This window comes from Peromyscus eremicus, chromosome 1, assembly GCF_949786415.1.
Source record: "Peromyscus eremicus chromosome 1, PerEre_H2_v1, whole genome shotgun sequence".
NCBI lineage: Eukaryota > Metazoa > Chordata > Mammalia > Rodentia > Cricetidae > Peromyscus > Peromyscus eremicus.
The window spans coordinates 34,350,563-34,377,786 of record NC_081416.1 but is presented as its reverse complement, the minus strand read 5'-3'; the positions used below and the strand labels follow the sequence as shown (position 1 = coordinate 34,377,786).

General features: G+C 37.4%; 1 protein-coding gene across 5 annotated transcripts in view; it reads right to left on the bottom strand.

Moving 5' to 3' along the window:
• The window catches only part of Rfx3 (regulatory factor X3), a 239,861-nt gene that overhangs the window by 122,694 nt on the left and 89,943 nt on the right, over nt 1–27,224 (bottom strand). For all 5 annotated transcript variants that reach the window (XR_009378570.1, XM_059259371.1, XM_059259387.1 and 2 more), the window contains one exon: nt 15,045–15,169. Coding sequence is in view for 4 of the 5 variants with exons in the window: in XM_059259379.1 (XP_059115362.1) it covers nt 15,045–15,169 (125 nt within the window). In the remaining variant the exon portion in view is untranslated. The remainder of the gene's footprint in view (nt 1–15,044; nt 15,170–27,224) is intronic.

Below are 27,224 nucleotides of genomic sequence, written 5' to 3'. Positions count from 1 at the left end.
GCTGTTCTAAAGGTCACAGCATTAGGAAAGTTGAGAACCACTGAGCTAAAGGCATGAAAATCATATTCACAAAGTACAAAAGTCCTCAAATCTTGGAAGATAGAGACACAGAGAAGACTCTTGGGACCCTAATCAGACAGGACCAAAAAAATAATTTCTACTTGTTATTTTAGAGCTAAAAAAGCTAAAGTATACAGACAAGACAGAAAATGAAGGTCTGAGTGAGGCATCATGACAAATATGCAGACAAACAGAATAGAATACCAGCAGATTTCTCAAAAGAAGGAAGTAAATACGTGAAAACTAAAAGGACATGGGATAATAGTCTTGGAGCCCTGGACTGAAGTAACTGCCAAACCACTTTACTTTATCCACCAACACTACGCTTGGGGAGTCAAAGGATACATAAGTGCCTTCTATGATAAGTACAAACCAAAGGAACACGTGACCATTATGCCAGTCCAGCCGAAGATTATAAAGGAATCTGCAGTGGTTAATTTTGACTGTCAACTTGATGCTATTTAGACTTTCTGTGAAAACAAAGTGCTGAGCATGTCTGTGGAAAATTCTCTATATTAGGTTAACTGAGTTATGAAGACTCACTATAAATGTGTGTGGCACTATTCCATGGTCTCAGGTCTTGAACTGACAGAATAAAAAGAAGAAAGAGACCCAAGCAGCACCATTCATCTTGCTCTGCTTCTTGACTATGAATGCAATGTGACAGCCACACCAAGCACCGATGCTCATGATCTCCCCACCAATGTAGGCTACACCTTTGGACAGCAGCCAGAATAAGCCTTCTTTCCTTAAGATCCTTTTGTCCAATCAGCATGTAAGTAAGCAGTATAGTACAGACTCTTACAAACAGAAGGCAAGATAAACATCATATGAAAATGGGAGAGAATAACTCTTACTAAAGGAATGCAGAAACAAATGAGGATTAAGAAAGAAACACAAAAACAACAAAATGACAGAAATTAGTACATATCTTTCAGCCATAACAGTTAATGATAATGATCTTAACTCTTGAATTAAACGGCTCATATACTGGGACCTGATGAGATAGCTCAGTGCAAAGTGTCTGCTGACAACCACGAGTGCCTGAGAAGAAATCCCAGACACATGTTAAAAATAAGAAGGGAAACAGTCAGATCACCAGAGGATTGATGGGGGCAATGAGGTGGGTTAAACATAATGAGATTATACTATGCACATGTGGTAGATGGAAGGTAACTGGTTCCCAGAATCTCACAGGGTGTGGCACTATTAGGAGGTGTGACTTTGCTGGAGTGAGTATGGCCTTGTTAGAGGGAAGTGTGTCACTGTGGGGGCATGATTTGCAGTTTGCTATGCTCAGGATACCACCCAGTGTCTCAGTCGACTTCCTATTGCCTGCAAGATGTAGTACTCTCAGCTACAGCTACAGTACCACGTCTGCACACAGCCATGCTCCCAGCCATGATGATAATGGACGTTCGAACCTCTGAACTGTAAGCGAGCTACTCAAATTAAATGTTTTCCTTGTAAGAGTTGCCGTGGTCATGGTGTCTTTTACAGCAATCGAAACTCTAAGACAATACATATATGAAATGTCATAGTGATAAAACTATTGTTTTTTTTTCAGTTTAGCATATGCTAATAAAAACCAAAAAAGTAAACTGTAAACTGATACTTCTCCACTATCTATAAAATACACGTATTGAATCAATTGCAAAGCTGAGATGCAATGTTTTATTTTTCATGTCCAGATAAGTAACTCATTCTGGTGAGTGTTTTTATGTGTATTTCTGGTGTATGTGTGTGTATGTGTACACATGTGAGAAATAAGAAAAGTGAAATGAAAATTTAAGTTTCAAAAAACGTCATTTATTAATAATTGTGAGATAAATACTGAGACACAATGACTGAATATATAATTCAAAGAAGAACTATTTTAATATAGAATAAATATTTTTTAACTAGACAAAAATTGTTGAATTATTTTGCTCTACTTAAGAGATAATCTTATCAGAATTAGTCACTCAGCTTATTTGCAACTGTGTATGCATGTGACTGAAATGTGATTTTAGTAGTTGCTATCAGGACAATACTTTGTAACAGCTTTCACAGATTTGATTTTTTAAAAAGTCAGATAGTTCTGTTTTTCACAGTAGCAAAAGCAACCCTCCCACTGCCAATGGAGTTAATAAGATAAAGCAAATGAATTTAGAGACATAAAATAATTCAATTTCATTAACAGCATATTCAATTCCTACTGTTTAATTTTAATACTTTATTTATATTAGAGCAAAGTACTGAGGATTAAATCAGTGTTTCCATTTACATAGCTCTAAAATACATTATAACTTGAGTAATTGATACAGATATGCTATGACTTTTAGAATAATTTCAGTGATTTATAGATTCTCAAATCATTTAAATTTCAATTCAGTGAAGTAATGATAAATTATTAACCAAGTATGATGTTTTACTTATGGCTAGTAATTTAAATTATGTAACACATCTCTTTAATTAATGTATAATCTTGAGAATGTAGTTAAAGAAAATAGACCACCAACTTAAGAAGTAGTAGCATGAATTAGTAAGTGATGGGAAATAGTTGAGCTAAGGAAGCCTGAAGTAACTGGTTAGCAGAGGACAGGGGAGGGGGAGGAAGTGTCAGCAGGAGAGCGAGACTGTCAAAACTCTCTGCCTTGATGAAAGCATCTAAGATAAACTTGATTAAAAAATAAAAAACTATATTTCAGCACCAAAATAATATTCAGTTTGCAGTTTCAACACTTCCGACACTGCTGTCAAAGATGATTTTCAAGTGGCATCACTGGGGTCGTTAAGCTACAGTAGAGAGACTAATGGCAGCCACTCTTAATAACCGCACGGAGTAAACATTGTGTGTGCTGTTTATACCCTCACCTGGGCCCACATCCCGATGTCCAGTTCACAAGCAGCACCCACTTGGCTCCCTAGCACTCCAATTCACTGCCTGCATTACAGCCCACAAAGTCAGAATACTATGCACATCTGTTAATATCCCTCTGGCAATGACTGATAGCAGTCATAATATGAATGTCCCAGGAGTCTTCTCACCTCAAATAAATTCAATAAAGTATCTTAGGTATCTTCCTCCAGTTACCTTGGCTTAACATTTTATTATGGATGTTTTTAAAATGTTCTGGATATACTGATGCTCATTCCTAGGGTCTGTATTTGGATTTGGTGCAAAAAATTCAAGGTTCCTATTTTTTATTTGACACTTATCTTGATCAAATAATCCTTTATATTGCAGGTGTTCTCATTTACTATATTAGTTTGGCTGAGGGGATTGTTCAAAATGCATTGAGATTGATAGAGCTAGAATTAATCCTTGACATAAAATATATCATGCTCTTTGCCACAGGGCTGCCATGTTTAGCCCTTCTCTGTCATTGGGTTTATCCTGCTTAACAGTTTATCTTGTTATTCATCTGATTACTTTATCTTTTGGAGTATAGCTTAAGAGCTCCAGTTCTGAAGCCAGATGACTTGAATTTAACTCTTGGCTTTAAAAAACCATGGCTGAAGTGAGGCTTATTAACTATCAAACTCAGGATTCAGCACTGAGCTACTAGGCAGAAATGACAAGGTGATACTGATTTGCCCTAAATGTATGTTTTGAATAAAATGAAAAGGTATACACATTTCTAAAATTATTCTTGGGTAAAAGGGACGGCAAAATAATTATTTTTCATGGATAAAAAGATATGCAAATGTTCTAAGAAACCAACCTTTTTGTATTTTTTGTTATATATATATATATATATATATATATATATATATATATATATATATATATATATATATAAATTTTGCTTGAATAATTTTGCTGAACAATTCATCTGACTACCAAAAAGAAACGATTCAGGAAAGAAGATGGTTCCCAAACTATGTGTCCTAAATCCTTATGTAGTCTCACTAGGAGCTGCTATCCAGAGAAAGAGGAATCTACCAGATGGAGCCTGTCATGTCCCTCCACTCCTCCAACAAAAGATTTTATCAGAATCATCCCAATGTTTTAATCATTTAGTTTATTCCTTTACTACATAACTACATATTGAGGAACTTACTACTACCTGACAAGAATTTACTGGTTCCATAAAACAAGTATTTGCTAAATGGATAATACAGATGTGTCCCAATCTTCAAAGAACTGACTGTCAACCCCACAGATTTACTTTATAATAATATCTTCAGAGCACACTTTTCAAACACAGAAAAAGCTATCATGGGCAAGTGACTATTACCCAAAGTAAGTGATTTCAGTTTCTGGAGCCCCAGTTTGGCTAGTAAAAGGGGGTTAAAGCCATCGACTCTGCACAGTGGTTTCAAGTTTAGAAATGGAGCATGTATTCAGCAGAAGGAAGGAGCACCTGCTGGATGTTCATTAGATGGCAGCTTTTGTTGTGGTAGTTGTGGAATGGGGGATGTTTTTATCTCTGAATTAAGGACCCCTAGCACCCCAAATAGAAAATGGGTGTCACCAGTAAGCTTTACTACAGTACTTATCACCATCATCCATTAGGCATGATCAAAAAACAAAGAGTATATGCCTCACTCTCCCAACATCTGGTATAGGAAAAATAGAAGATGTGATCCAACACCCATCAAAGGCTGTTACCTCCCTAATGTCTCCCCTCTTGGACATCACTGATCCCACCCTCTGTCCTCATGTTCACTCCATCTCTTTTTCAGACCTTAACTTCTGCATATTAGCTACTGAATAAAACTCTGCTTGTCTGCTTTGGAAAATGCCAGTTGTGTGTCCTCCTGGGTCAACCTCATGACCACCATTCATGGCCTCACCATTGGACCACTAATTAGACTCTTTCACTGCTCATTAACTGCTCTGAGCCAAATATCACTACCACCCCTTATCTCTCCTTATTTCTCTCTCTGGTATCACAGGCTGCTTCAACTCCTTTGGTTTACACTTCATGGGCACACTGGATTCCTCAGGCTGCAATAATACCTTGACCCTGAGCACTACCACCCAGCCACTATATCCAAATGTTCACAACACCTCAATCCTCTGTGGCACTCAAGTTCACCTCTGCCTACCCACTGGGTGGTCCAGAACTTGTGCCCTAGTGTTCATTTTCTAAAAATTAGGGATGGTACCTGGAGAAGAATGCTTGCCAGTTCCCATCACTACAGAGTTTGTAGTGGCACACCATGATAAATGATGGTTCAGGTCCTACCCCTTCTTGCAGTCCTGGGTATAATCGGTGGTATAGCTCCTGGAACAGCAGGACTAACTACTTCCCCAAATATACTATCAGTTTGCCTCTCAGCTCATCCAGAACCTCCAAAGAGTGGCTCAGACTATCCCCACCCTCCAGGGCCAAATAGACTTGCTGGCCATTGAAATGCTATAAAATCTGCAAGGATTAGATCTACTAACAGCAGAGAAGCGCGGCTTCTGCCTTTCCTCAAGAGGAATGTTGTTTCTATGTCAACCAATTGCATATAGTAAAAAACAAGATCTGAGAACTCCAGACAGATCTTTAAAAATGCAAGGAGCAGCTTGATGTCTCTGGCTGCTGGATCCTTGATGGTACAATTCGGAATGGGACTCTGCCTTTCTTAACTCATTTTCTTCTCCTTATCCTAATACTATTAATTGCACCCTGTTTTATAAGCTTCTCACCTATAGTTTCTTTTTTAAAAATAAAAATAAATAACAACAGAAACCCCTTTTTCTAGCCCACCTAAAATCTTTGCAAATCCTAGCTTAAAATTCATTCCCTCTGGGCAAATGTCCTTGATAAGCTCTAATATGACAGGTACTTAGAAACTATTTTTGCTTAAAAGGCATTGATTCTTCACTTGAACCCACAAGATAACAAAAAGCAGGATGAAAGCCTGGTATGTCTGCCCTAATTTCCTGTCTTCCTGTCTGTCACCTTGAATAAGATCCCTGCTTGATTCTTAATTCTGCATAAACAGTTAACTATTCAAGGTTTGTGTGTGTCACTGCACCTCCCATATCGTTCTTCAAGGCTGTAAGCACAGGGCTTTGGTTTTGTCCTAAACCTGCTTTACCTTGTATTTAAGAAACAGCAAAGCCTGGACCCCCAAATCAGCTCAAGCGCCTATGATGGTGTGGCTACCCCTTATAGATGATCCCATTATAGGAACCAGATTAGTCCCCTAAAGTAATAGGGACTTCCTCAGATTATCCCATAGAATAAAGTCAACTACACCTTAACCAGGGCTGGTTAATTACTCACAATTCTTGTGCCCTTGCCCTAATTATTTCTTTATTTAAACCTAAAGCTAATTTCAATACACTAAGTATGAACATAGGGTCACTGGATCCCATTATTTGTTCATTTTCCCAATGTGCTGACTCACTCTTCTCTATTTCTTTTTACCATCACACACCTCATTAACAGGCATATTAGCATAGGTGATCCAGACTAGCCTGTACACATACATATGTATGTATATATGTATTTCTTGAACTCACTTTAAGCATCTCAACATCAGGACCCCTCTAGAAAGTACAATAAAGAGATGACATTCTGGCTGATTTGGGGAGAAAAAGATATTTATGTGCCTTTCTCCAAAGAAAATGTCAGAGTTAGAGGACTACAGCTGCAAAGGTACCTGGGAAATTTGAAAGGGAGAGGAAAAAAAAAAAAAACCTTTGTGACTCTTACTTACTTCTGATGGTTTAAGATCATCATCAGTGTCTGCAATATTTGTGGAAATCTAAGATCCAGGAGTAGAATAAAGACTGAAATTCTGTCTTTTGTCATGGTTCTAGCATGAAAAGAACCTGATGTGGCTGTTGGTGCATGCCTTTAATCCCAGCACTCTGGAGGCAGAGCCAGGCAGATCTCTGTTAGTTCGAGGCTAGCCTGGTCTACAGAATGAGTTCCAGAATAGGTACCAAAACTACACAGAGAAAACCTGTCACAGAAAACTAGAAAAAGAAAAGAACCTGATGTGGCTAAGATACATTCCCTCTCCTAGAAGTCTAATGCTGTCAGGCCTAGGATTAGAAGATCTCCTAGAGGCGGACATAAAACAACCGCTGTGAGGAACAAGCTATGAAAAATACTCTTAAACAAGTCTTCTAATTAGATGACAAGTAGCACAAAAATAATCTAAGGGCAAAGAGTCCACATCTCTTCATAATTCTACAAATACCTAGTAGTCCAAGCAGTATTTTTGTAAAGACAAGCTGGGTATTATAAAAGTTATCATTCTAAACAAGTTATACTAAAAAGTTGTATAATAGAATTAACTCTCTTTAACATAAATACTTTGATTTCAATATCCAGCAATATCCACCAGGGTCACACACACACACACACACACAAAAGCTACAAAAGCTAAAAGCATTCAAAAGCATTCTAATATAGTTTGCAAACTCAGAAAACATGACATTTTCAAACTTTAGATCATATTAGAACAACAGGAATTTTTTTTACAGTACTATTATTGTTGGTTATGGATGGTTGTGTCCCTATCCCACAGGGACAACCTCAGGGAACTTCAAACAAGAAATTCTTCTAGTAGGCCAGGAGAGAATGAGAACAGGAACAAAGAAAAAGGAAGGGAAAGAAAAAAAACTACAAAGGAGAAATAAAATCCTTCCAAATAGCCCAGTAGGAAGATATAACAAGTGTTTCCAAGTAAATCTAACACTAGCCAACTATGTGAAATAAAACAGTGTTGACAAAAAGAAAATGAGAATTCTCACCTTCTCTGCTAAGCACAAGCAAAAGGAAGGCATCACCTGCCTTGAACACCCCAGAGAAAAGCACTTGAGGAACAGAAAAATATGCCTGCTGGAAGGAGCCACACAGAAGAGCTCAAGGGTTTCTAAAAAATGGTCCAAGTGTACAAAAGACTATTTTTTTCTGTGGACAAGAATGAAGTGTGTGTGTGTGTGTGTGTGTGTGTGTGTGTGTGTGTGTGTTTTAACTGTTATGATGTCTGGTAATGTTGACTTTCTACTTCTGGTAGCAGTCTCCTTTTGAGTGGGATAGATGTGACAAAATTTTGTTCTGTCCTACTGCTTGGCCTTGAATTTGCTATGTACTATAGGCTGGCCTTTTACCTACTCAGACTTCCAAGTGCTGAGAGTATAGTCATGTACCACCATCTCTTGTTTTGTTAAATGTATACACACACACACAAAGCAATTCTATTTAAGAAGCAGTAAAATTCTATCAACTCCATGCAGTCAAGTCAAAGATGAACCCTAACTTTGGTGAAATGTTTAAAGGTTTATTTATTTGTTCGTTTGTTTATTTTTGGTTTAATACCTACACTTAGGAAAACTAATCATCTGCGATCCCATATTGGGCTTGAGGATTAGAAAAAGAAAGCTAAAGATTAAGTGTAATAAAACCAATTTGTCTTCTGCTACTCAAGTGCCAACACTTAACCAAGCATTCATTTAAGCCCTATGCAGAAGGCTGGATGAGGTTTTGGTAGACACACAGCTAGCCAAAAGGGAAAAACAAAGTTAGTAAACATGGGAAGACTCTAAAGTATCTTTCAGTGGGATGATCTCAATTTGAAGACAACAAGAACCACTAATGCATTCAAATGCTTCCTGTGCCCTCATTTTCCTTGTTTGGTCTTATGTGTAAGTTTTGTTTTTTGTTTTTTGGTTGTTTTTTTTTTTGAGACAGGATTTGATAAGAAAGCCTAAGCTAGCCTGGAACTCACTGTGCAACCCAGACGTGCCTCAGACAAATAATCTTCCCACATCAATTCCTTGAGGTGGAATCACACCTGGCTCCACACATTTTAAGTATGGAAAAACACCCAAAGGTTATTTACATTTGAACAAATACTTTAACATGAATGCTATACAAATCAAAACAACTTTGAGATTTTTGTATTACCCCAATCAGAATAGCAAAGATCAACAAAACAAGTGACAACAATGCCAGAGGGGACACTGGGCAAAGGGACCTCCTTCACTGTTCCCTCATTCACCGTGGACAGGCCTGCAAAATGGTGCAGTCACTATGGAAATCGTGTGGAGAATTCACAAAAAGCTAAAAATAAAACTACCATACGACCCACTTCTAACACTCCTTGGCAAACACCCAATGAACTCAACAGTCTACTCCAGGGATACTTGTTCAGCCACATTCATTGCTTCGCTAATGACAATGGTTAGGAAATGGAAACAATGCACATGTCCTTTAACTAACAAATGGATAATGAAAAATGGCACATATACACTATGGAATACCATTCAGACATACAGAAAACTAAAATCATGAATTTTACAGATAAATGGATGGAACTAGAAAAGGTCATATGGAGTGAGGTAATCCAGACCCAGAAAGACAAATGTGCCGTGCTCTTTCTCATCACAAGCTCCTAGTTACAGATCCTCAGCTGTGGGGACATATACTGGAGTAACTGCCAAAACCAGGAAAGTAAAAAGGGACCATTACCAGAGTAAGGGAGTTAGGAAATGATGGAGAAAGGAATAACAAAATATAAGTGATTCAAACAGGGAAATGGGGAAAAATGGGTATCTAATTATGAAGGGGAAGAAAATACAGAAGAAAAAGGTTAAATAACAGTAAGGGTAAAATAACAGTAAGGATGTCTCAATATTTATAAGGAAACATACTACAATTTACAACAACAACAACAAAAACAACTACAACCCTATATTTCTGTATATAAATATACATAAATACTTTAAATGAAATTTTTTCATCTGGACTGGCAATGTTCACCCTAAGAGCCAAAGACCATCTAACAAAAACCCAAACATCAAGCATTTTTGACCAACCCTATTTTGAGTTGTTGGTAGAGTTGTTCAAGAGATTCCACAAACACTACAGCTACTGTTTTTATTGCTTTTGACCTTGGTTGTACCCCTAGTGGTAGAAGTAACCTCTATTGCTGAAGATACCACACACTTCAAACATAGGTCTCAGAGACCCTGAGCTGGAACTGATCTGAAAGCTCCATCTCTGAAAACTAGCTTTCATGTTACCAGATGGCATCATGCAGCTTCCAAAGGAAGAAAGCAACTAATACTCCTACCTAGCTATGATGCCTATGGACCACAATAATTACCAGCATGGTCTGATAGCACAAAAGGTACAAGAGTGCCTTGTAAAGGTACAGATACTTGGGCAATAACCAAAATCTCTCTAATTGAACTTAACGCCCAATCAAAAGAGGGAAATCATGATTAGCCAACTACCCAAGGACAGTGAAGTCATGGATCTTGGAGGAGAAGCTACAACCACCACTTTATTAAGCAGCATAATCCCTAACTACATTCCAAATATTTGTCTTTGTACACACAAATAAGTATAGTTACCCTTCATAAAGGAAACTTCTCTTTGCAACAGTTAGAGATCATTATAGAAAACAACAGTTAGAGACCATTATAGAAAAACAACAGTTAGAGACCATTATAGAAAACCACAACTAATCAAAATGCAGAATTGCGGAGCCCAGTACCAATGGATACATCTACAAAACAATCCATCGAACCTAAAGATCAGGGAACATTGCAGAAGAGGGGGTGGAAAAAATTGTTAGAGCCAGAGGATATGGGAGTCTGCTGTGAGGCTGTGTCTCCTAGTAATGTCAGAAGGTATACCTAATAAAGTCTCACAAGCAAGACCGCCCAATCTTAAGGACAATAGATATGTCAAAGTGGAGAGATCAAAGATTAAAAGGCCTCAACTCTACACAAAGAATTACAAGCAACTATGAAATGGTGAGAGTGGAAAAAATAGTCTTCCCCAGGGAAGAATATATCAACTAGTTATCCAATAAAAAATGGTCAGCAATGAAAACATACATACAAATAGCATTATATAGACTGAGTTGTATTTATGTATTTCAGATTATATATGTACATCAATATAAATACCTACATGTAACAATAATTAGTCAAAAAAGAGGGCATGGATTTGAAAGAAATCAAAAAGGAGTACATAGAAGGGTTTGGAGGAAAGAAAAGGAAGGGGAAAATAATATAAATATAATCTCAAAAACAAAATAATTTTTTTTAAAAAGCAGAAACTCTGTAGTATCTTTTAAATTTTAGTTATTAATTTGGCTTTTAGAAATAGCCTATACTTCATAGCTTAGGTTGGCCTCAAACTGGTTCTCATGCCTCAGCCAACCCAGTTCTGATTATAGGCATATATTATCACACACTACTTTAAAACAGATTATCTTGAAATAAATTTTATGAAAAGATTAATACCTCAGAGAGAGAGGAAACAAGAACCACAAAATAAAATGTAATGTTACAAGAGTAAATATAAATAAATTTCAATAAAATGTGGTATATTAGAAATTATTAACAAGTTAAAATGAAAAAGATGAAAGTCAGTCAAGAAAGTGTGTCAGAACAAAACAAGAAAACAAAGGGAAGACAGTAATTAATAAAAACCCGGAAGATTTCCAAAACCAAGGACCCAGATATTGAGAGGAGAAAGGACCACCCAGGTTCTAGAACAATGTATCAATATCGACCCACTTCACTATAAGGCTTCAGGAAATTGGATTTTATTCATTCTGCAAGTTTTCAGAGATAAAAACATCTCCTAGGCCCCATACAGAGGCTCAGATGTCAGAAAAGTGTTTTTCTTGTACATATCAACCTATATTTTAAAGATTTCTTTAACTTTTAATTATGTGTATGTGAGGGAAGAGATATACTCTACAGTCTTGGTGCCCATGGTGGCAGAGGTACTTGATCCCTTTGGTGACAGGCTTAAAGTTAGTTAACAGCACTTAATGTAGGTGTTGGGAATTGAACTTGGGTCTTACAAAAGAAGTATGAGCTCTTAACTACTGAGCCATCTTTCCAGACTGCTTTAATCTTTATTTTTTTTTTAGAATATATCAGTCTCGCCGGGCGGTGGTGGCGCACGCCTTTAATCCCAGCACTCGGGAGGCAGAGCCAGGCGGATCTCTGTGAGTTCGAGGCCAACCTGGGCTACCAAGTGAGTTCCAGGAAAGGCGCAAAGCTACAGAGAAACCCTGTCTCGAAAAACCAAAAAAAAAAAAAAAAATAGAATATATCAGTCTCACAAACTAGAAAAAATACATGCTGTGGATATCCTTCTGTATAAATAAAACACTGATTGGCCAGTGGCCAGGCAGGAAGTATAGGCGGGACAAGGAGAGAGGAGAATTCTGGGAAGTGGAAGGCTGAGGGAGACACTGCCAGCCACCACCATGACAAGCAGCATGTGAAGATGCCCATAAGCCACGAGCCACGTGGCAAGGTATAGACTTATAGAAATGGATTAATTTAAGATATAAGAACAGTTAGCAAGAAGCCTGCCACGGCCATACAGTTTGTAAGCAATATAAGTCTCTGTGTTTACTTGGTTGGGTCTGAGCGGCTGTGGGACTGGTGGGTGACAGAGATTTGTCCTGACTGTGGGCCAGGCAGAAAAACTCTAGTTACAAATACATCAGTAAGTTTATACAAAGTGTATGAGTTTTACAGGAAAGGAAGGTGTAGTCTTTGTTTACATTGCTGTTAGCAGCATTTCTACATGACAGTATAAACAATGGATATTGCTCTACCACATTAAAATGCAAATAGTAGGCAGTATATTTGAAATAAAAGTTTTGTAGACCAGAGACAGGAGTTATGCTAATATACCAGAAGAAGACTGCAGACATACATTGTTGGTAAAGTACTAAGGCCTGGGTTCTACCATCAGTACTGTAAAAACAAAGAAAATACATACTAAAATATTAGTAGCATGAAGAATAGGAAGTGTGTGTGGGGAGAGAGAGAGAGAGAAATCATATATCATGTACCCAAATGAAGCATGTTATAATAATGCTACACTCAAAAAAATTCAAGACATAGCAAAGTAGTAAGAATAAGCTATTTTTAAATCCATGAAAGTATATAAAAATAATAAATTGTAAGAGACAAATCTCCCTTTGAGGGATGGTCCATGCAAAAAGAGGGAGGCTAAGTTCTGCTCCATTTATTTCAGTAACAAACTCACTGAATTATCTGGCTCTTTTCCCCCATTACATACATTCTTTATAAACTGTAGTAAGCTTTGGACAATAGACAAGTTTAATAAAAGGAAAAGCTTTCTCTGAAAACATAAAACAAAGGAAAGATGACAGGAAGAGAGCAAGAACAAGGGCAGAGGGTCAGAAACAGACTGCAGGCCGGGCGGTGGTGGCGCACGCCTTTAATCCCAGCACTCGGGAGGCAGAGCCAGGCGGATCTCTGTGAGTTCGAGGCCAGCCTGGGCTACCAAGTGAGTTCCAGGAAAGGCGCAAAGCTACACAGAGAAACCCTGTCTCGAAAAAAACAAAAAAACAAAAAAAAACAACAAAAAAAAAGAAAACAGAAACAGACTGCAGACCTGCCACCATCTCAAGAGGGTATGTTCTGGGACTAGGAACCTCTGGCACATTCTATACTCATTCGAAGTGCCATTTTTCCATGGGTAGGATCAAAACTGAACCAGAGAGCTCACCTGTTCAGCAAGTGCTTAATATTAACAGATTGGTGTTAACTCTTTAAAGATAGAAATGCAGAACAGTGCCTCAATTGGTCTTTACTTACTCTTTGCAGCAAGCCCTACTTCTCTGAAGAGTGTTAAATTGTGAAGCTGGTAATGATGTCAGTAATCCCAGTGGCTTTTATGGCACTATTGGTAGAAGTTCCTGTGGTGATATATTGTGTCCTCCAATATATTGTGCATCCTAATAAACTTATCTAGGGTCAGAGGACAGAACAGCCACTAGATAGACATAGAGGCCAGAAAATGGTGGCACACACGCCTTTAATCCTAGCATTCTGGAGGCAGAGGTCCATCTGGATCTATAAGTTCAAAGCCACACTGGAAACAGCCAGGCATGGTGACTTGTGCCTTTAATCCCAGGAAGTGATAGCAGAAAGCAGAAAGGTATATAAAGCGTGAAAACCAGGAACTAGAGCTGGTTAACCTTTTAGGCTTTTCAGCAGCAGTTCAGCTGAGAGCAATTTGGATGAGGACACAGAGGCTTCCAGTTTGAGGATACAGGATCAGCTGAGAAGTTGGCCAGGTGAGGTCAGCTGTGGTTTGTGTTCTGTCTCTCTGATTTTCCAGTATTCACCCCAATACCTGGCTCCCAGGTTTGATTTTATTAATAAGACCTTTTAATATTCATTCTATAAGTTCCTTTTTAGTAGTAGTGAAAAAAAGAAAGAGAGGGGAAGGGAGGAAGGGAGAGACATAGGAAGGGAGGGATGGATGGATGGATGGATGGAGAAATGAATAAATTACAAAGAAATGTAAACATAACTAGTATATTGAAATATGCAAGTTCTTGCCACTATTTGAAAAAAGTGACATGCCAGTGAGCTCACAATCCACATACAGAACTGTTAACTGGCATGAACAGCAATACTTTGTCAGTATCATTCCAAAACAAGCCAAATTCCCTGAGCAACAAAATGAATAAGACCTGTACTAAGCATCTGGTGATTAATTCTTTTGCAGTTCTTTAAATGGGATGAGTCAGATCTCCAGACCTTTAAGATAATTTTATTTTCATTAAATAGTAGTTAACAGCCAACTAGTGCCACAGTAATTCCTGAAACACCACAAAGGCAAAATCCTTGCCTATAAAGTATATTATGCTTCTCAATATTAAATACAACTCTCAACCTATGTAAAAAAAAAAATACCATTGGTGACATTTCCATATAAAAGAGATTAGAAGTTCTAGTAAGCAGTGGGAAGAAAAGAGGAGAAAACAGGTGGACAGGTCAGGAAAGTCACCTCCCTTTAAGAGCTAGGAGAAGCTCTTAGAAGAGGAACATGGTCTACAGTCCAGCAAGGAAGGGACCTGGCACACCTGGGAAATATCCAAGAAATACTTGCTGAGCTAACCTAGAAGGGAACTATGCCTATCTCCACCCTCCAGGAGGCAAGAAAGTAAATTGCTAGTCCTCCTTGAAGTAAGCTCTGTTAGACAACATAACGAGCACCAGCGCTCGGGAAGCAACAGGTCCTTACCTGCTGCTGGACTGGCACTTGCTGTACCACCTGTGTAGGCACTGCTGCTTGGCTAGCCACAGACGTCTGTAGAGTCACTGTCGACCCTGTGTCTGAACCCGTCTCTGAAGTCTGCATGATGGTCTCTGGAACAGAGGAGAACAGTTTACACTGCTGGCCTTGCAGCATAAGCTTCATTGCTTGTGTTCCTCATAGCAATAACTGAGACTTCCGAACATCACACCACGGACTCCAATGCACTGTCACAGTAACTCACGCATGCTATTAGTCATTCTGATCAGTGTTTAACTAAATAAAGAGTAATAATATAATATTAATAAAATTAATAATGTTTACTTTTGTAAAAATCCTTATTAGTACCTCCTGATCTTCAATGAAATAGGCAGAACTTCACTGAAAGTTATTGTCCTTGGACCCAACTGTTATAAAGTATTTCAATCCTTTAATGAACTATGATCTAAAATATTCAAGATATTCAAATCTCAGAACACAATCTAAAATAGATGACAATGTAATGTACCATACTTTCTAGACACTTTTCGAGGCTATTAGGATGACGATAAAGCAGCAGAATATAGAATAAACCATTTCTAAATTTAAAAGTTATTATTCTAACATTATATATACTGATATACTCTAAATTCAGACACAGGATCATGATTTCTAATTTTCTTAGGTTTCTGTAGTGATATCTTCTTTTGCTTACAAATTCAATAAAAAATAAATGTGAATTTTCTGGTATGTGGCTAAAGGTAGGAGACACCATTTGATAGCCTATGAAAAGTAATACACTGCAGTTTAAACTAGTAGATAGCACAGCTGGTATTCATGTTCCTTAAGAAAATTAAATTCTCAAGTATTCAGTTCTTTGGAGGAGAAAATTAATTCTACTCAAAATCTTTGTCACAGTATGACCAATCTAATTCTTTTCCACAACTATCATCTTGTTCAGGTTTAGAAATGGACCTTGAAAAACAACAAATCTGTTCTTATTTTAGAAAGCAAAATCTATAGCCCAGAGAGTCTAACAATCTGGCAAGAGAAAAGCTGGGGCTGTGCTTTTCATTTTGACCGGCGTGATTTTCTCTGCAGTTTTATAGTGGCATTTCTATAGGTGATCTGTGAATTTTCTTATTGCTTTCTTGGTCAAAGTCCTAAAGCTACACAAATCTCATCAGATACAAAAGTCTAGAAGTAACAACTGCCACCGGTTGTTCAAGAGATGTAAAGGGCCCTTCTGAGTGTTTTTCATAAATATATTTATTCATGAATAGATTAATCCATGAAACAACCTGGCTTTCACTTTTAATTGTAGGACCTTGGTTATACTGAAGAAGGAAGAGAGGGGTGAAAGGTAAAGACTTCAGCTAAGGCATCATTTACATAGATAGGCTAACATAGATAGGATTTTCTGGATATGTGGGAGACCAACTTGTAGAAAACTGGTTTTTTGATTTTTCAAAAGAAGCTGAAAAAATCAAGATTTTATGTGAAATATTACAAATTGTGGCTCTTTTAAATGTAACAATCGTGTTAAATTGGGACTAGCATTATAACCATGGAGATGCCTAAGACTAAATGAGAATGATATCATTTACTATACAAAATTCTTGTTTGATTAGGGTGATGGAAGACACTGATGCTCCAAATTTTGGGAGCCAAAGCTAGGCTACAGTGCAGTAAAAGAGTGCTTAATTATCCCTAGGTTAGATTCCAGCACTGGCCATCCCCTTCAAAATTACCTTTTTTCTTAAAAGAGAAGAATACATAAATTAGGAGCCATATCTCTTCCTTTTATTTTTTCCTTCTATGACAAATAGGGAGAAAAACAGCAATCCAAAAATGAAAGGAAAAACCTTTCAGCTCCTTTGATTTATTAAGTATACACAGAGTATTGATTACATTTTGTGCTATAACAAAGGAGCTAAATATGTATGTAAGGCTTGTGGAAGGAACAAGAAATGGACCATACTGGATAGCATCTACTGTGCGGGTTTTCAGTCTCACAGCTCCAGGGTAACCAGTAGACCTTTGTTAGATGTACAGATACAGAAGTCATGTGTAGCCAAGTAGTGCTCCTCCTTACTCCACTCCATCAATAGAGTGTGGGTTCCCAAAGTGAAGTCTCCTGCACTAACACTCCCTCTGTTTAGCACAGAGCTAGCTGGAAGCTTTGCCAAGACTAGCTATGTGCCAATAATTTGCATTAACAAATAAAACTATAATGTTCTTCATTTTATAGGTGAGTAGTTTGAGGCTTGGAGATGTCAAATCACTCACCACTTACACACTACCACACATACAGGAAACAGAAAAGAATGGTTTGATGTCAAAATAAAGTTCATACTCTCAACTTCGCAGGATACATTGAAAGCTCTGAGTTTAAAAATACACAGTGCACAGGTAAATATAATGAAAATAACATAAAGTGGTAAAATTTTAGAATGAGGAAACCATAAAGGAAGCAAAATATGTAAACTATTCATAAGAGTAAACTAAACAAGTGTGGAGAAATGATTGTTTTAAAATTCAAAGCTAGAGAGTAGGAGAGAAGTTTCTATTTGGCCTCCAGCTCTATCTATACTACATCAAAACTGGCATAAGGAGCCCAATCTAGTGCACCCAAGTATCAATCAAAACCTAGAGTACTTTCTGCTAATTCTAATTTCTGTTCATTTGACTAGCTTTTTAAAAAATGTATGAGATTTATGTGTATGAATGCTTTGTATGTATATCTATATATGCACCAAATATATGCCTGGTTCTCAAGGAGGTCCAAAGAGGATTTCGGATCCCCTGGAACTGAAGTTATGGATGGTTGTGGGTGCTGGGAACATCCTCTACAAGAACAGCCAGCGCTCTCAAACCCTGAGCATTCTCTCTAAGCTTTTGACGAAACGGCTTCATTCTTCTCTAATTTCACTACCTCCATTAGTCCTGGAAAAGACTCTCTCTAAGAGACTCATGACATCCACAACCAGGCTTGAACGGCTCTAACTACAATTTGGTCTATCATTTACTAAGTTTTTTCCTGACGCTAGGAACCAGTCTAACTGCACTAACAATTAATTGCTAATTTAATTCTCAAAGGAAGTCCATGATGCAGATGTTATCCTTATCTAACAAGTGTGGAAACTGAAACATAGATTAAGTTTAAAAATTGTTAAAAGCATGCAGCCAGAAAGAGGAAAAATCTGAATTGCTTATAGCCACTGGGTGTACTGTGATGCAGACTCGTGACAGTATAGTTTCCAAACAAAAAGCTGGACACTGGGAGTCAGAACAGTAATTTGAGGTTCATAATGTTTTCTTAATGTACACTTCCAGCAATCATGGAGACAGATCCATTCCACCACTGTCCCTAAAGATATGGAAGTATTTTCTCCACTGAAGCAATAATTCCCAACTAATAAATATTTTTCCAGAACCACTTTATGTTCAGTAACTCTGAAGACCTAATCTTAACGCAGAACAACGACAATATAAAGCATATTGAGAGTATAATCCTCTAATCAAAGTTTGTTAAATAGATTATTTTAACCTACTGACATACTAAAAGTATTCTTGGGAATGCCCAACATTTGTGCATATTGAAGTTCGTCCCTGGAGGGCAGTGTCCAGAGCCTGCCACCTTAGGGAGCTGAATAAAAGTTGGGTGCTTATAATGTATTCTCATTGACCAGCAGAAGTTTCTGAGGCTTTGTTTATGTCTAGGGGTAATTTGGTTAGTTTTGTCCCTTCAGTGCCTGTTAAGTGATATTTGTTTATCAATCACAAATGTAGTCACATTAATCTATTTTGATAAGCTAAATAACCCCCTGCAGTTTGCCTCTGATGTGGCCCACATGTAAATGAATTGTATATTCTTACAAGGAGAGACTGCACAATTTCCGTCTAGTCATCCTTGCCTAATGTGGCTGTCAGGTGTGTCATGAGCAACAGATGCTTGTTTGACAAAGGACCTTTTTATTCTGGCTAATTAAGCAGTTGGACACACCCGCCTGCTAAGGGTTCTGCTTTGTACAGCCAGCCCTGGATGAGTCATGAGAATCCAAGGCTAAATAGGCCACATTTTGAAAGAAGGCTAATTAGCCCCTAGGAGAAGGAGAAGAATATTGCAAAACCCAGCTGCTGAATGCAACAAATTAGCATTTCTTCAACCTGATGGGCAAACCTAGGCAAATCAAGTGTGTTTGGAACAAACATGCCTTCTTGCAAGTTTCAAAGCATTTAAATGTTCTATAGGGGACTTCCTGAAAACTATTTAACACACTCAAATTCTCAGTTGGATTCCTTTTATCACATACAATGTACATGCCAAATTAATTGGTTTAATAATCTGACCTAGTCAATCATTTATCAAATAGAACTTTATAAGCTTATAACTGGCTGGGTCTACCTGATGCTTGCTGGGGTCTTCCATCCCGAAATACTTCCTTTCCCACAAAGAAGCCTGAGATGTCTCATTCTCATTCCATTAAACCGAGTTTTTGTTTTCTGAGTGAAGAATGTGATAAAAACCTACAGTTTTTCAAATTGCTTCTTCTTTTACCTTATCATAGAAAGACCAAGATGCTAATTCCACTTCCTGCTTAAACCAAATTAACCAAAATTATGATAGTTACTTTATGATCAAAATAAATTATATCTAAATATGGCTATACTCAATATAAATGATAAGAATTTTAGAAGCCTGATTCAACATAAGATAATAGAAATGCTATTTCATAATTTTAAATTATTATTTTTAAACTAGAGAACAAGTAATTTGACATTAGTATATTTTTACATGAAGAAAGAACCAAAACTATTATAAAGGTTCTGAAACATAAAAATTTCATTACTAATATTCAACTTCAGTTAAACCTCCATTAACTCTTCCATTAACTAAAATTATGGGTATAATGGGGCTGGAGAAATTGCTCAGTGGTTAAGATATTTAGTGCTCTTTCAGAGGACCAGACTTTGGTTCCCAGCACCCACATTGTTCAGTTCACAATTCCCTTTAACTCCAGCTCCAAGGTATCCATCAACACCTTTTTCTTCCCCACCCCAACTGCACACAGAGAAGGAGAGATGGAGAGATGCACAGGCAGAGAGAGAGGGGGGGGAGGGAGGGAGAGAGAAATGCACAGGCAGAGGGGGGGGGGAAGGAGGGAGAGAGAGACACACAGAGAGAGACGGGGGTGGGGGGAAGAGATACACTTGAATAAAAATTAAAAATTTAAAAACATAAAATTAGGGAATTAAAGTGAGCAATGCTTTTACAGAAAAATATTGTTAACATTTACATTCCTGAACAGAAAATGAGTGTGAATATCTACATTGATTACTCTGGAGTTGGCTACTAAAAGATTATTTCAACTTTTAATTTTCAAAAAGATTTAGTACAAAATAATAGGAATATTTGAACTAGTCTAATTATACACATTTAATATGCATTAAATAATCACATAATTTTTTAAACCTTAACAAAATATACTGAGCATATTATTTTACCTACACAGACAAAACAAAAGACTTAAATTTTCACTTCTCTACACAAGAAAAAAGTAATTGGAGAAACTATTTACTGCAGCCATAGCCAAAACCTTCTCTTTAAAAAAAAAACAGATTTCTAGGGAAAGTTTATGCACTGCAAAATGCAATCTTATCACATCAACAGATAATGTAATTGAGGGATATAAGAAGAAAATTCATTGACTTTCTATATGATGAGAGCCCTGTTTCTTCATTTAAGTTTCATGGTGTGATTCTTAGGAGTGTATATAATAAATTTTTTCTGCTAATTTCATCCTCAGAAAAGATGAAGGAATGATAATAGTGTAGACTGATCTGTAGTCAGATTTCTGTGATAATCAATGACAGTGATTAATGCTGGAGATGATTAATCAGCACACTTGTAGCATACACAGGTTGCCTGGGTAACTTTTTTCACTTTTCAACAAAGGCTTTCATTTACCTAATTCTTCCTATGACTCAGAAAAGATTATAAAAGATTGTTTCTTCTTCCAAACTAAAATACAAAAAAAAAAAATCTGTTAAGATTTTAATCTTAAAGGACTAATTAAGAAGTAAAATGAAACCATCCATTAACACTAAACCGAAGTGATGAAATGATATGAAAATCATTTTGCCATTTGTTTTGCTCGTGGTTATCAAGAGAAGCAGTCATCAGGCAGAGCTGCTATTCCAGCTTTTCCTCTCACTTGTATTCAAGAATTAATAGTCAGATCAGTCTTGTCTAGACGACAGAAGCCAAATAACAACACAAAAATACAGTGTCCAGCTAACAGCGTGGGGGCGGGGAGAGGAAAGCTGGAAACCAATAAACAAACTCCCCAAGGATGCCAACTCTATTCTTGTCTCTGGAAACAAAATATCATAATATACAGAGATTCCTACAAAAATTTATGAGACAAAGTAATATATTTTCCCTATTGATCAGCCCAATCTTCAGAATAACCTTTATCCATCAAATTGATAATAACTCTTACAATTCAAAAGAAAATGAACACTGATTATTTTACCACAAATTCATTGTCACTATTAATTCAGATATTAGGACAAGTTCCTATGTTCGTCACTAATGGCACAAGTGATTTGTATATATTTAATTCTAATTCCGTCCATGAAATACATATTCCTAGTTACAGAACAGGGAAATTAAGTCTAAAGAGATTAAATACGTTTAATTATTTAATGATTATTAATAGCACAGAACTATTAACAAATAGGATTCAAGTAAAAGGCTATCTCAATTTGATAATAATGGCCAGTCAAAATTTGGGGCCCTAAAAGAAAGAACCACAGATCTGAGCACATAAACATAGCACAAAATTGAATATGTATCATGTTTCATGGACACAATCAAAATAGTGTTTTATAATTTCTCTAAGGCTTTAATGTTTGTATTTAGGAAAGCATATCAGGGCTGTCCAGGGACCCTAGAACAATATAGGCTGTTGCCACTGCTCTAAGTTGTCCCCCCACCCAGAATTTGAAAGTATGTCTCGATTGCTGAAGACTACACATTTTGGTCACAGGATTTGGCAAAACCAAGGTGCTACTGAACTGGAAGCTTCCCCTCTGTTGGCCAGATTTCATAGTACTGGAAGGTACTATGCTGGCTATTCTAAGAGAAAAATCATTAGCACTCCACCTAGCTGTGAACCCCAGTAATGAAGTGTGGAAACATATGCCCAAGGGGCAGAAGCGGAAGGTTATAAAGTTGACCAACACTTTCCTGCAGAGGCCCACTCTACAGGAAAAACATGCATGCCTGGTACTGTAAATTTGGCCCACTTGTCTGTGATGTAAAAGGGTGATCTACGAAAATTCTGTTAAATGGACATAGTGTCAAACTGCCATTTAAATTCCTATCTCTATACCCATAGATTTAGTAGGTATCAGACCTCACCAGAGATGCTTCTTTGTGCAATGGATGACAGTCAACACAAAAACACACAACTGGTCAGAGTGCAAACACTAAGTGTCTTTGGAATACTCAGCTATAACTGTGACTATCACATTACTTCCCCAAAGGATGAGGGGCCATGGTAGAAGGAGGTGATCCATGGGTTAGGGATAACCAGAGCAAAACAGTGTCTTCTTGACATGACAGGAATGTTGCACTCATGAACTCACAGTTGTATGAACACCTGCAGAGGACATGTATACATACAATCAAGCCAGTCAACATTCCAATATGGTAGTGGGGTTTATATTTCTTCCTGTGTAGCCAAGGAGCTACTGACAGTTGAAGGCTGCTGAGGGAAAGAACATCAGCTTTATGTGCATGTGTGGCTCCCAGTAGGTTGACAACGTTCCAGTCGAGGGCCTTACACCCACGAGTATATGGGCTACACAAATACACTGAGTGGTTAATTTTTAAAAAGAAAGAAAAAAAAAGGATTGACATTAGGAGGGGTGGACAGCAGATCTTGGAGAATTTATAGAGTTTGGGAAACATCAAATATGATCTAAATACAGTGCAAAAACTAAAAATATTTTTTAAAATATATAATCTTCAAAAATTTGTTTAAAAAATACTAGTCTGAATTTTTGGGGATGCATCTTGGGTTCTATACTGCATAACTGTTGATCCCTTACACTTGCATTAATCAACGACAGGAAGGAAAGAAACTGAGTAGCTCAACTGTCAAAAAACAAAAGTTCTAACATTCCAGTAATAGATTATTGAGGCGGGGAAGGCCGAATTAAGCACTGGGCCACGTCTTAAGCAAACAATGAGCTGTGACACACACACACAACAAGCAGCACTCTAGCCACAGGAAACCTGACCCATAAGCCCCAAACCGAAAAATGATGACGTGTAACCCAAGGCCAACCAAGAAACACCATAGCAGCTAGAAGCAAAAGTCCACCAACAGCCCCACATATATACACTAGCCTTTTGTTTAATAAACAAGCTTGCTTGCAACCTCCCGGAGTCCATGTCTCTACCTCAGCGTCCTCCCACCCACTGCCCCGGGTATCAGGGCCAGCGAGAACCCAGCCACAGTGCCAGCAACAGATTATGACAAAGATATATAAAAGATAACACAGATAGACACAGCACCATAAGCATAAATATCAGCTTCTCAATTAGTAGATAATCCCATAATGCATTTTTTTCAGATACACAATGACATGCTTAAGGAAAACTTCTTGAGGAATATACTATAAATGTTCATGGTAGAGGACAATGTTATTGGAACTTCCAAGAGACCAATGAATATACTTGGAGTAGTTTTAAGCTAGACCTAGAATTGCTGGTGAAAGCAACATGAGTTGAGCATGGGATGGTAGCACATGTCTAAACCCAATGTTTGAGAGGTTGAGGCAAGAAAATCAGGTGTTCAAGGTCATCCTTGGCTCCACAGAGTGAGTTCTAGGTCACCTAGACTATATGAGAGACATGTATCCAAACAAAAAGGAACATAGACCCTAGAAACCTACCTCAACATGGACCAATGAACCTACCTCACTATGGAACAATGTACTCACCTTAGAATGAACAATGAACCCATCTCAACATGGAACAATGTAAAATAGTCTTTCATAAATTCTGTAATACAACATAGCTTTTCACATTAGGAAAATACCTATTAATTTAGTGATTCTGATCTGTTCAGTTTCTCGTCAAGAGTTCTGCCTCTGCCTTTTTTAGTGCTAAGTAACTCAAATCTCTCCAACACTTCTTAAGAAGCACTCTAGATGCTTTTAATAGACTATGCTATTTTTTTTAAAAAAATATTGCCAGATGCCAGGCATAGTGGTGTATGCCTGCAATCTGAGGACCTGGCCAAGACAGGAGAACCTCAAATTTAAGGCCAGTTAGAGCTACATAGTATATAACACACCAGCCTGAGACCGTATCTCAAAACATAATCTCTGAAGAGAATCTCTAGATTCAATCTTGCTAGTTGCATAATCATTACCATTTTGTGCTGAAGGAAGGAAATCTACATTAATATACACTTTCAAATATGAATTAACCCCTTTTATGTTATTGCCCAAACCTAATGTCCAATCAAGAACTAAAACCTGCAATTCACGTCTGATCCCATTGATAACAACTGATAAGAGCAAAGATGTCTCTAACAAAGTTCTGGATTGCAATCCTGGAAGATACACATCAAAGTTTGTAGTTCACCAAGAAAGTGGTTTCTTGTCTGCTTTTGTAGTGTTGGGGATCACACCCAGGACTTCCTGTATGCAAGGCAAAAATCCCCATCCCTCAAGTATCTCATTTCAAAACAGGCACTGGTATCAGGTGTGCATTCTTCCTACAAACTCCACACACTGTATGTGGTTTATTCCTATGTACGACAAGGATCCATCCTATCTCGTGTTTTGGGTTGATGACCAAGAACATGCTTGCCAAGTAGGGCATCCCTATCTTAGGATGGCAACAAAGAAAAGGCAAACATTGTCTTAAAATGCACGGAAACTTAAAGAACCACTGGAGAATTAAGCCTATAGTACTCTCCCCAAATAGGAAGACTGTGGTTGCCTTTTATAGGGACTATAAAGCAAGAACAGGAATTCTTACTTTTCTTCACACCCCAATGACAATTTTCCTCTTAAATGTTCTTGCCCACACAAGAATTTTCCCCATCTCTTTTTCTTTTTATAAAGAAGAGAACAGACTCTTTTTTACAATTCCTAACTATTCTAATGACAAGCTCAAAGGAATCAACACCATCTAAAAAAGGAAAGGAATACTGTATAATAACAGTGCTAATCATGGGAACAATATCTCCCATTTTAAATGTACAGTATCTTAAAGAACTGAATTCTCATCACTGACATTTTTGGCAAAAAAAGCGAATATGAGTGGGTGGAGTAGGTGGACCCCCCCAAAAATACCTCTCTATTTCTCATACACACACACACACACACACACACACACACACACACACACACAAACATTTGCTGCAAAACATAATGCTAGTAATCAAACAAAACATTTCATTACAGAAATGCACTTGGAATACATTGAAGTATTTAGCCAACTTCAAAATATCATTTAAGATATTTAATGTCTAAATAGATATTTAAATATAGATAGAAAACATTTAAATAAGTAAAATTTATAATAATTGCAGTTATTCTGTTCTCATGAGGCTAACATTTGGAGGACTGGCAGTACACTCTCTATATGGCTGAGCTTACAACTTAGTCTAAAGCATTTTCTTTGCTTCAAAACAGTAATTTCTTTTAAAACTCCCTTTTAAATAGTACTACAACAAGAAGTGATTTCTTATGTCATTTTATAAATGTTTAATACCTCTAATGAGAATAAGTGGATATTTAAAATCAACTCAATTCTTCATGATGGACAGAATTTCATGTTAGACAACACTTTAAATAAGGATGAAAATCCATACAAATGAGTTTCATCTCTCTCCCTCTTCTCCTCACTAAACTTTGCTGGTCTTCTGTGGGGAGTACAGTTAAGGGGATAGAATACTTCATCTTTTATAAATATATTAATAATTAGCTATTCTTAACCCCATAATTCTTTTCCTAACCAAATTTGTCCATAAGAGTGCCCTAAAGTCACCATCTACATTTACGTAGATTCTACTGGATACCTGGGTACTTGGTTTCTAGCCACTCTCAGAGAACCCTTGTTTCCAAAGATGTTAAAAGAAACATCTCATTCTACAAATTATAATGCTTTTCTTACCTTTCAGTCTGGATTAATCACAACCTCTTATCTCTCAAAAAGTTCTTTCATGGCATTCTATATTTCTGCTTTTATCCCAATCTGCCTGCCCAGTCTTTTCTCCCTCAAAGGTTTAACTTCTTCCTCTCTCTCTCTCTCTCTCTCTCTCTCTCTCTCTCTCTCTCTCTCTCTCTCTCTCTCTCTCTGTCACACACACACACACACACACACACACACACACACACACACACACACCTTGGGTTTGGAATATAAGTTCTACATTCCCAATACTTGGTTGTAAAGGATTCAGCCATTTATATCAACTGTATGTAATTAACTCCCCTATAAATAAGCATAGTCAATAATTCTCCTACTGAATTGTTGTTCCAGATTTTCAACTACCTGTTGAATTGTTTTTAAAAGCATAATGTCATTACACATCTAAATCTTAATATTTAATCATTAAAGAGAAGCTTAAACTTTCATCATGCTAATTAAATTCCTGCCAATAACTGCTCTTACAGGATGTGGAAGTTATAGTCTGTTCTCAACGAGTTCAAGATCAACTGATCCCTTCAGTCAAGACTGACTACCTTGACATCTAGTTCCTTTGGTATCTCTATATGTACCTTACAAATAAGAGACAGACTTCTTTTCTCATATCCCCTGACTTTAATCACTACCTACTCCAATAGTGATTTAGCTCTAATTAGCCCTCAAATCTGCTTTTAGATCTCCATCCCACCACACAGATCCTTGGAGTTCTACTCTCAGGAAAAAGCGCAAAATTCCTACCCAGAATTCAGAGACTCCTTAGAACGCAGCTTCAGTTTACACGTCCACTCTAGCTACATGGGGTTCCCTCAGTGCCACAACAGTTGATTCCACTTCAAATATTGTTTTCCACCTCATTTCTCTCATCTTCAACTTTTAGGGCTAGAATAAATTCTACTTCCTTAATGCTTCCCAAAGAACTATCACTCTTTCCCCTTCTTAACAAGTCT